General features: G+C 42.2%; 1 protein-coding gene across 2 annotated transcripts in view; it reads left to right on the top strand.

The window, feature by feature from the left end:
* The first annotated feature begins 628 nt into the window (after positions 1-628).
* ica1 (islet cell autoantigen 1) overlaps positions 629-10,750 on the top strand; it is a 13,174-nt gene continuing 3,052 nt past the window's right edge. Inside the window, exons 1-11 of one of the 2 annotated variants that reach the window (XM_030393875.1) lie at positions 629-754; positions 2,826-2,855; positions 2,959-3,130; positions 3,693-3,765; positions 5,036-5,159; positions 5,687-5,885; positions 6,987-7,112; positions 7,342-7,440; positions 7,873-7,973; positions 8,155-8,198; positions 8,816-9,049. In XM_030393875.1, the coding sequence (XP_030249735.1) occupies positions 2,839-2,855; positions 2,959-3,130; positions 3,693-3,765; positions 5,036-5,159; positions 5,687-5,885; positions 6,987-7,112; positions 7,342-7,440; positions 7,873-7,973; positions 8,155-8,198; positions 8,816-9,049 (1,189 nt within the window). In that variant the 5' untranslated portion in view covers positions 629-754; positions 2,826-2,838. Of the gene's footprint in view, positions 755-2,825; positions 2,856-2,958; positions 3,131-3,692; positions 3,766-5,035; positions 5,160-5,686; positions 5,886-6,986; positions 7,113-7,341; positions 7,441-7,872; positions 7,974-8,154; positions 8,199-8,785; positions 9,050-10,750 lie in introns of both variants that reach the window. The other variant, XM_030393874.1, reaches the window with a different exon arrangement.

Genomic DNA, 10,750 nt, shown 5'->3' with positions numbered 1-10,750 from the left:
AGAAGAATTATATAATGTGTCAAGGTTAACACTAGATATCCTATAAACATAAGCCGATCAGTTGCAACACATTGAAATTACAGACTTCCAAGATGCAATCAGAAATAAAGATTTAAACAAAATAATAAACATCATTAATGTCTTCTGATGCTGTCCGAGGCTTGTTTACACCAACACTCTTACAGAATTATAAAACATTATAAACTGCAAATAAGTAAACAAGTAGTGCCCATGTGTAACTCTATTTTTGAAAATTTAAAGTATATAAATCTATTCTATCCCAAATAAAAGCATGAACCTGACAATAAGCGTATTTTGACCTCTTTAATTATTACTAATCATGTTACTGTATGTTTCAGTTTGTATGCAAGTCAAGCTGTTCAAACAAAATTGCCTTTGGTTGGATCAATAAAGCTGCTTGATTCTGAATCTCTATAATTTCTTTTAATAAGAAAAATATTTAATTATGCTTATATATTTACATTTTTTTTCATAGCAGCCTTAATGTTTGTTTCATTTCACGTCATCTTTTCTTCTCATCAGCATCTCAACATCTGTCTGCAGGAGACAGGCATTTGAACGTGGTGCGCATGACGTCAGCAGCGTCTCGTGGCGGAGGATGACGCGCGGCGGTGAGCGAGCAGCTGTGTGTACAGTGATCAGAGCAGCAGGCCTGCAGCCGGAGCTGCTGTCCGGACACGATGACAGGGATTTAACGAGACGAGCCTCCTCTGCAGGTGATCGACACGGAGAGGTGCGTGTGCGACAAACCGCCAATCAGATTTCTGATGTTTGATCTTTTAAACATGTTGACGTTTGTGTGATGATCGGAGGGAGACGCTGCTTCAGAGCAGTGAGTCAGGCGATGTGCTCCCCCCCTCCTGGTTCTGTAGTAGTGTGTGTGGTATAAATGGTGCTGGTTGGTTCTGTTTAGATGTACATTGTGTTGTGTAATAATCCTTGTTTGTGTGTTAAAGCGCGTTCATCGCCTCACATCTCCGAGTCGTGACTGCTGCATATAGGAAATGTGCTCATTGATTATTAATGTCGTCCTCGGCAGGTGATGGTGCTGGTCAACATAATGAGCTGACATGGTTAGTTAATGTGTGCAGGGAAAGGAGGGACTGTAGAAATACAAACAGAACACACCTTCATGTTTCTCAGTCATCAGTCTGAGAAATGTGACAATAATCAGGTGCTTGTTCTTTCCTGGAGCATTTAAATTCTTATTTATTCCATACATGTAGTTTAAATACAGATTCAAATGATTAAAACACAAATACAAACCAACAAATAACATGATGTATTATTTCTTTAAGCCATTCTGTGTGTACATTAAGTAAATATAAGGAGCTTCCTCTTTACCAGCTGCAGCAATACAGTGAAGTTCACACATTAATGCATTATTAATTGCAATGCAGCAATATGATTCTGAAATGGGCCATTCTGCATAATATATATGTACGATAAGAATATTTTGATGTTTATACCTTCATATGTACGAGCTGAATGCAGGACAGGTAAACACTGGAGTAATCTGAGTACTTCTTCCAGCACTGGAGGCGTTTCAGTGGCGCAGGGATCATAAAGGAGCTGTTATTGTTTCACAAAGTCGCAGAAACACTAACAAAATAAGCAAGTTAAGTATTTCTTTTACATATTTGTGGGGTTTCATCTAGTCTAACGACGTCTGTAGGCGTGATATAAAGACGAGAGGGTTGCATACAGGAATATATCTTTTAACAAGTTACACAATCACCTGTCTCGCAGTAAACTAAATGTTTTCAGCACACCCTGATGACGGCGGGACGTGTGTGTATAAATATTACGTCAAGGATAGCTCACCAGCTGGTCAGCGCACAGTGGTAACCTCACAAACGAGCTACTGTAGGTCGAATAATCTTCACTGATGGAGAACAGAAGAAATAAACTCAAAAACTATACAATTCGAAATAAAAACAAGAAAGATGTCTCCGGTGCAGGGATACGAGGATTTGTGAGATACGATCTTGTTTCTTTGTTTCAGTTGAAACTCTTGCAGCTGATATCTGAATGAACGATGATTGGGTTTGATCATTTTGCACGTGTTGTATATCGTTTATTTGTCATATAGTGACATTTTGACATTACAAGACACTGTTACTAATATGGTGATATCGATTTCAACCGTGTCTCCTTAACTGGTAACTCACCAAAAAGTTTGTGTGTCTTTCAAAAACATAAAATAAAAAGAAAAAACAACTTTCCAGTCAACCTCACTGACGCAGCAGGAAACTACTCGCTCAACACAACCTTCAGCTTTTACCAAAGAAGTCGGTATTAATTAACCGCTAAATGAGATCCAGTTAAAAGGATGCTGAGGAATTTAGAATTAACAGATATTTGCAGTGTTAGAACTGAAAAGTGATATAATGATATTAATTTTCCTCCTTGGAACCAATTCTGAGACCTGAACTTTGTCTATTGGCCAAAACTGAGAACCAATCTGACACCAGGGCATTAGATAAATGTTATATTAATATTTCTTAGCAGATGTTTACTTCTACGGTTTGAAATTACATAAATCACTTACCGTTGATTTGAGGAAAACACTGATTTCACCAAGTGCATACTGTAATGCACATTTTTCACAGAAAGATGAGACGTGGAGCTGTAATTCATGAAAGTGTAACTTTCTGCAAATCTTTGTTTGCTGCAACTTTGAGAAGATGACTTAGAGAAGTGTTAGAAGTGTTCCTAAACTCTGCTGCATCGCTTTATGTTCCTCTCTACATCTGTTACCCAGTAGGAAGTCTAATCTAAGCTGCTCTCTGCTTTCTCCACAGGCCGTCGTGAAAAATGGAGGGAGGAAATTTGTGAGTATGCTTCTGTGTTTACACCGATCAATAAGTTCCTCCCAGATCATTAATGGAAGAGGGCAGCAGTCACAACATTGGTGCAACCCCTGTGTCATTGCAGCGGCTACTCCCGGGACTATCTGGACCGCTTCATCCAAAGCCAAGACTCGTCTGTGGTGAACAAGTTCCAGCAGAAGTACTGGAAAACCAAGCAGACGCTCATCAAGGTCACCGGGAAGAAGGAGGACGAGCATGTGGTGGCGTCGGACGCAGATCTGGACGGCAAGCTGGAGGTGAGGAGGAATGTAAAAAGTGCTCGGGCTCGTGGGTTTTTGCAGCAGAGAGTCTTTCTGGGCGACGTAAGCCTCCATCACACCGCAGAAAAACATTAAGAAGCACAGCAGATTCTTCCCTCAGGTGGACTCTGCAGTGACTTAGATGGCTTTTTGATTCACATGGTGCCGGTATTCGCCTCAGGCTCAACTCTTACATTAGGCTGCCGCTCTAACCTCCATCATCGATGCCTCCATTTCAGGAGTGAAGTGAGTTTAATGGCTGAAATCGATACCTCATAAAAGGCCTGAACGCCCAACCTTAATTAAGGCCAGGTGCTCGACAAGTACGGTGGTGAATCGTTTAAAAACGGGATATCTACGTATCAGATCAGAGCTGTGATGAGACGTTTTAACACTTCCATTTCTACCTCACGAGGGATTTCATGATGGATATCTGTGGTTTGTCTTCAGGAAAATAAATCACAGCATTTCGGGCAGTGTGCTACGCAACAGTTTTTTACAATAATGTAAACAATGATCAGTTGTTCTGTGTTTTTGCTGACTGTCTTCTGATGTGCAGGTCTTCCACTCCATCCAGAGAACATGCATGGAGCTGCTAAAGGTCATCGAGCAGTACCAGAGGAGGATCTGCTGTAAGTTCAAATGAGCAGCGTGATAAGTACCAACTGTGGGACATATCAGTCCTAAATGCCTCTTTTAAGAATTGTAGCACGTAAAATATCTCTCTTCAAAGAGGGCCATGGTGGCAGCAGGCTAAACAGGGCAGCACATACCTCTTTCTTCAGTTACATCCTCCAGTACGTTCTGAGTCTCCTCCCTGTTGATCATGCCCACAAGGTGGCGTCAAAGAGGAGCGCTGAACCACTCCAGACATTCACACTCAGTCATAGTTCATCACCTTGTCCTTCAGGGTGAACCAAGACACCACGCAAAATAACTAATTTCACATCCATGTTCCTTGTTTCACCTGATCCAACTCATCACCAGGTGATGATCAGTCGGCACGCTGCCGTCTTTACCAGATCGGTTGATTTGTCTACAAAGTGGATCGGTCTCGATGCTGAGGTGTTCTGGTACCAGCTGAACTGCCACATGCTTCAATGTTGTTGTCGTTTCAGAACAGGAGGGCAAATCTTCCCAAAGACCTCCCTCCATTAAAAATATAAGTGCAGCAGCAGATCTGCATCCACAGACTCGCTCACACCATAATTAAGACACTTCCCTCTCCTCTAAACACGACCTCTGCATTAGACGAAGGCGACAATTACATTTTGGGTGTTGCTCCTTTCTGTTTTTCGGGTATTGCAGACTCCGTTTCCCAGAACTGAAATCTAATCCCTGCCGTGAGCAGAGCCGAAGCCGTCCCTAGAGGACGGAAGTAATGTGCTCAATTTTGAGGAAGAAAGTTGCCTTGGTGTCAGTGACAATAAAATGTGTGCTTAAGCTTGCTTTAAATTACTAACTGGCACACACAAACTGGTCGCACTTCAGTCGGTTGACTAGCTAGTGTTAGCATAGAAAGCCATCTCCGCAAAAGCTAAAGTTAGAAAGACAAAGAACACGGTTTGAAGCTGCGGATGGCACAAACCCTCAACACTGGTCTCAGTCTGACCTCTGCGCTGGAAACTATTTGTCACTGGAGAAAACAGCTCCCAGCGTCCAAAACATCCACAACAATTGAAACCATGACTCTGAGATCTTCTTAATCACCATAAACAGAAGTTACAGGACTATTTGTGATGCAGAATGTGATTGTTAATGGTAAAATGAAAGTCATGTTGAATATAAAATACCTTCTGAAATACCTAAAAGAAACGGCCATTCATTCCAGTTCAAGTTCATTAACGTTTTCTAAGCCTGTACGATTGAATCCTAAACCCGTTCACCGTCTCTCCTGTGCAGATCTTTCCCAAGAGGAGAACGAGCTGGGTCGTTTCCTGCGCTCGCAGGGCTCGCAGGACAAAACCAGGGCTGGAAAGATCATGCAGGCCACAGGGAAAGCACTGTGCTTCTCCTCCCAGCAGAGGTGAGTACAAGTCTGAGGTGTAACCCTGGAGCTGTTTATCCACAGTTCAGGGATGTTTACACCAAAATTACAACACGAGGATAACATTTATCTGATTTCTGAATCTGTCGAAATCAGTCAACTACAAAACGACATAAACATACTGATTCTTAATAATGAAGTTAAGTGTTACGTTCTTACAGAATTAAAGTAATTGTGAACAACAGTTTGATAAACACAAGAAAATCAGCAGCCTTTGTTTCTGCTTCTGCTCGTTTCTCAAAATTAAAACTAAATATCCAACACTTATCTTTTGATTAAAACTTAAGACCTACTAAAGTTTGTTGATTCTCTCTCGGGCTGTTAGTTGACTCTACTATTTGTTTTTACACAAAGTATTTGAGCTGTTGGGGCAGGAAGAGCTAAGTGGCTTTTTTCTTTATGACTATTTTGTGCATTTTAAAGGCTGATGTAAGTTTGTGCGCTGTTATTATTATGAATTTATGCCAAATGTGTCACATGCTGCACCTCAATACTTGATCCTACAGACTGGCTCTGAGGAACCCTCTGTGCCGATTGTACCAGGAGGTCGAAACGTTTCGCTATCGAGCGATCTCGGACACGTGGCTGACGGTGAATCGAATGGAGCAGTCGAGGACTGAATACAGAGGAGCGCTGCTCTGGATGAAGGACGTCTCTCAGGAGCTGGATCCAGACACACACAAACAGATGGAGAAATTCCGCAAGGTCAGTCACACAGATGAGTTTTTTTAAACAGAAAAGGCACCGATAACCAAATTTTATTTATTGTCGGTTAAGTGAAATGTAGCCCGTTCCAAAATGAAAACGCCCTCTCCTAAAATACGAGTCGTGTTTTTGTACGCAACATCGAAATACGCTGGAATAGATTTCCTCTCCATGTGACGACCTGCACATCGATAATGATGCCAGAGAAGAAAGTAGAAGATAGAGAGAGGCGGTTCCAAGGGCGACTCCGTGCCAGGATGAAGAGGCAAATCATAACCAGGAGGCAAAATAACAAGCCAACAGGCAGCGAGGGTCAGTGAAGCAGCCACCGCCAACACCTGTGAGAAACAGGACCGTGTTGACTAAGGAGAAGATACTGTGCACACTGTGCTCATGGAAAAAGAGAGAGGGAGCACATGTGTCGATATGTGTGACCTTTTCTGAGGCCCGCTGTCAAAGTTAAGAAACAGCTGCAGGCCAGAGCAACATGAAGATAGAAATAACCTGGGGAACCTGCCAACACAGTGTGTGGGAGAAGAAGAAAATACAACCGCTGCTCCGCCGAGCATTACATTCGATTAAACGTTCAGAAGAAATGTCCACAATGACGTTTTCATATATCCTGCTTCACGTCCAAAAATAACCAGTTATAAGATACTCAAAAATATCTGAGGGGATATTTTTCATCCGTGTCTGTTTGTTTGTGTTTTTTGCTGGTTGGTTCGTCAGCAGCTTTACACAGAAGCTACAGAGAGAAAGGGAAGCAAATCCTGCGTATTCAGGTGGCCGACATCAACTTGATGCCGATAAAGGAGACTGTTATCACCATTTCAGCTCCAACTTAACAGCAGATCACACAAACAGCATATATCAGGAAAAAAAACTCACAATAAAAGGCCACTAGAGGGCAGAACACACCTTCAAATAGAGGTATTTCACTTGAAACTTTAACTCTACAGTGACCCATGCTGCTACAATCTCCTAACACTTGCACAAACTTGAACTCCAGTGTTTGTTTTATTATGCTGAATACCTGTGCTACACATAATACTGGCTGCTTTCCCTCAGTCAGGACATTTTTCTTATCTGCTATAATCTCAGGTTCAAGCCCAGGTGCGCACAACCAAAACAAGCTTTGACAAACTGAAGAACGACGTCTGCCAGAAGGTGGACCTGCTGGGAGCCAGCCGCTGCAACCTCCTCTCGCACGTTTTAACCACATACCAGGTAGAAACACACGTCCCAGCTGTTTGCATTGCACACCACTGATCTTCTATAGGGAGTTTTCAAGAGCTGTAACACACGATGCCGACATAACAACAAAGTAAACAAAAGCTCCACAAGCAGATTTAAGACCATGTGAGGAGACGTGAGGAACAAATTAACTTGATGACGGTGAATTGTTTTTGAAACGACCAGCTGATTTGTGTCGCGTCGGCCTGTTCTGCCGTTTCAGACGACACTTTTGCACTTCTGGGAGAAGACGTCCCACACGATGGCAGCCATCCATGAGAGCTTCAAGGGCTGTCAGCATTATGAGTTCTCCACACTTAAGGTGAGAGATCATCTTGACCCGCACGGTGATCTAAACTCTGACCCCACTTAAAGAGGCCGTTATCATCCGTCCCGAGTGAATCGATCACGGGCGCCTCCAAGAAGCAATCGAGGACACATTTGAGACGCGATCACTCAGATCACAGTCTGGGCAGGGTATGACCACAGCTCATGTGTCCTTAGCCACAATGACAGATTGCCTACTCAACCAGAACAACGGGGAAAATGTATTCACCAACATATTTCCATTTGGTTTACTGGAATGCAAATTAGCTGTTTTGGCTCCCTTAACTGCAGATTGTGCAGCAGGAGTTTGTCTGTTTCGACTGATTTCACCGTTTAATTGGTATCAGAAAATATCAGAAATATCACAAAATTTGTCGAGTGAGAAGAAACTAAAAAAAAAACATACTGAGACTTGGTTGTTCTGCAGACCTTACAGGACCCCACGGACAAGCTGGCTAAGAAGAAGGGGAAGAAGAGAATCAAAACGGAGAAAGAGGGTGGAAGGAAAGCCGAGACCACAGACGACCAGTGAGTTATTTCGCCCCGATCTTTACTCATGCGGGGAGACAAAACACGCGCATGCCAACAGCTCAAACTGACAACATATTTATAAGTCTGGACTGAACACAGACGCTGTTTTTCTACACACCTGTTGCCCGATGTATGCGGAAAATGTTAATAACCGATCCGCTGTTTGTCATATTTACAGACTCATCTCACTGAATGAAAACACCAGCGATAAGACCAGAGAAGGTAAAAGTCAATACTATTATTTTCTTTACAGGATTATTCCTACAAAATTCTGCTGATTATTTTCTTCATCTTCAGATAAAACGTCCAAAAATTTTGAAAATATGTGATCATAATTTCCAACATTTCAAAAGGGACGTCTTCAAGTTGCTAGTTTTGACCAATTGTCTTAATTACAAAAAGGTATTTGGTGCTAAAAAACACTTTCTATTAAGTTCCCAGTAATAAGTGTCAGTGGAAGTCCTAGTAATATATTTATTAATATTATTATGCATTTTCTATCAAGAAAGACAAAGAAAACAAGCAAGTAAACACATTTGAGAAGCTGGAACCAGTGAAGTTTTTGTCATTTTTGCTCAAAAATTGACTCAAATTATCAAAATAGTTGCTATTTATTTATCAGCAAATCCGCTCATCAGTTACCCGATCAATCATTTAAGCTTTGTCACACTTACCTTTTCGGGAAATGTGGCTGAAATTTGGGAAAATGTAAGTAATCAAAAGTCAAGGAAGTTATTAGTTACAATTCTTTATTAGATAAATACGCATTATCGCTGAAGTCATCTGATCGCTCTGCACGGTCGTTTTAGGAAATGGAGATCTTCTCTCTGCTCATCCAGACGCAGAGGGAGAGGACAGGGACAGCATGGCCTTACTGAACGAGATCCTGGGCAGCATGTCCGTGGAGGAGGGCGACTTCTCTCGAGAGTGGAGGGAAGTGTTTGGAGACACCGAGGAGGGAACGAGTGCAGCGCCGGGGGGACCAGCGGAGGCCGAACAAAAGGAAAACTCCTTCTTTCTACCATCTCAGCTGCTGGACCAGAGCCTGAATAATGTGCAGTCTTCACTCTCAGGTCAGCACGTTAAAGTCTGTGCTCATTCTTAGAGAAGAGGTCCAAAAGCCTCTTCAGTTATCAAAATAATCCCTTTTTTTCTATCAAGATGAGACATCTTCACTCCTAACTGAAGCCATCCGAAAACAGCTATATTAGCAAACGTTATCTTAATTTAATTAAGCATCTAGGTGAAATAAATACGCCTCCAACTAAATAAAAAGGAACAGTTGCTTTCCATGAATTGTTGCATTAACAATTGCACAGATTTCTGCTTTTCCTTGTGGCTTACTATTTCCACAAAAGGGAGAAAAGCGGCTTCAAAATGATTTATCAAACCCACATCTGTCAAAGTAATAGGAGTCCATTATACCAGGGCAGTTAGATTTGCTTCCCTGTAGGTGATTGCCAACGACTTTCCATTTCATCCGGGCCTGGGCACTGGCTGCTAGCATCTCATCTGGTTTTGTTGATTTGGTCTCTCCATTTCCAGCTCAGAGGGCTTTTTGAGTAGCCCCACTAATAAAGCTATAAAGAAGTGGAAACCTACAGTATGTATGCATGTCCTGGGTGGATTTATGAAGCTGGCATTTCAGTGTTCATCAGGGCAGTGAAATATGACTCCTGCACGGTTCAGAGCCACAGCGTGATTTAGAAATATTCCTTCAGTTTCACTATGATCATCGATAAGGAACGCGTTAGGAAAAGAAGCAAGTTTTTCAACTCAAGTGTATCAGGACAGACTGAGGAGAAGCATATGGTCGGCGTGATCCGAGGCTGGCGAGATGGCGAGGAGCGCCGAAAGGGAGGCTGAGAGTCCAGCTGGTGAACGAAACACACTTGGGGACCGATCAATATTTTCCTTTTAAAAAAAGCTGTCAGAACATATTCGAACTGTTTTCCACATGTCAACAGTTTTTTACAGCTCGAAGCAGCAACAATCACAACATGCAGTCTCAGGAACTGTCAACAGAATTCAATCAGAACTGCACAGAACTTGGTTAAAGTACAGAACGATTTTTAAATAACTCAGTGCACTTAAAGCCGATTCAAGCGGCAATCAGTCGGCAGGAGGGCACACAAAACTAAAAAATGAGCACACAAAAAACATCGGGCGCGGGCTCAAAACTCATTTAACACTTTACAACTATACCTCTGTGTCCTTGAAACTTTTTCTTGCACGTACTGATTGACACTCAAATTCGTTCTGCTGTTACGAAAACAAAAGGAAAAAAAACGCTGCAGACTTTCAAGAAGAATCCGGGTGTCGGGAGGCAAGAAAGAGCTTGTTCAAGAGGTTTACGGCCTCCATTTAACCTTGACTGGAGCCTGAAACAGGTCTGGAAACACCCTGGTTCAGAGTCTAAACTCGTGACCGACTCTTGTAGAGGCTTTCGCTTTCATAAAAACAAAGCTACAGCACATCTTCAAGGAAGAAAATCCCCCCAGTTCTCAGGAGTTGAGCATATTTAGGTGCAGCCACACTAGGACTGCCCCACATAGTAAAGTTATTTGTGACAGATTTGATTGATGTTTCATGGGAGCGATCATTTCTGCGTTACAATTTTCAGAACTTTCACTTTTCACAAGCTCTCAAACTCAAACAACGAACAACATTTCTAAAAGATTTACAGCCTTTTCATCACGGGACATTTATCTCAACAAAAACATTGATTCATTCAACATTTCTGCTCCCACTTCAGGACTTGTAACCATAAAAGA

The sequence above is a fragment of the Sparus aurata genome, chromosome 17, assembly GCF_900880675.1.
Source record: "Sparus aurata chromosome 17, fSpaAur1.1, whole genome shotgun sequence".
NCBI lineage: Eukaryota > Metazoa > Chordata > Actinopteri > Spariformes > Sparidae > Sparus > Sparus aurata.
The sequence above is the reverse complement of the archived record's forward strand: the minus strand, read 5'-3'. Positions and strand labels throughout refer to the sequence as shown.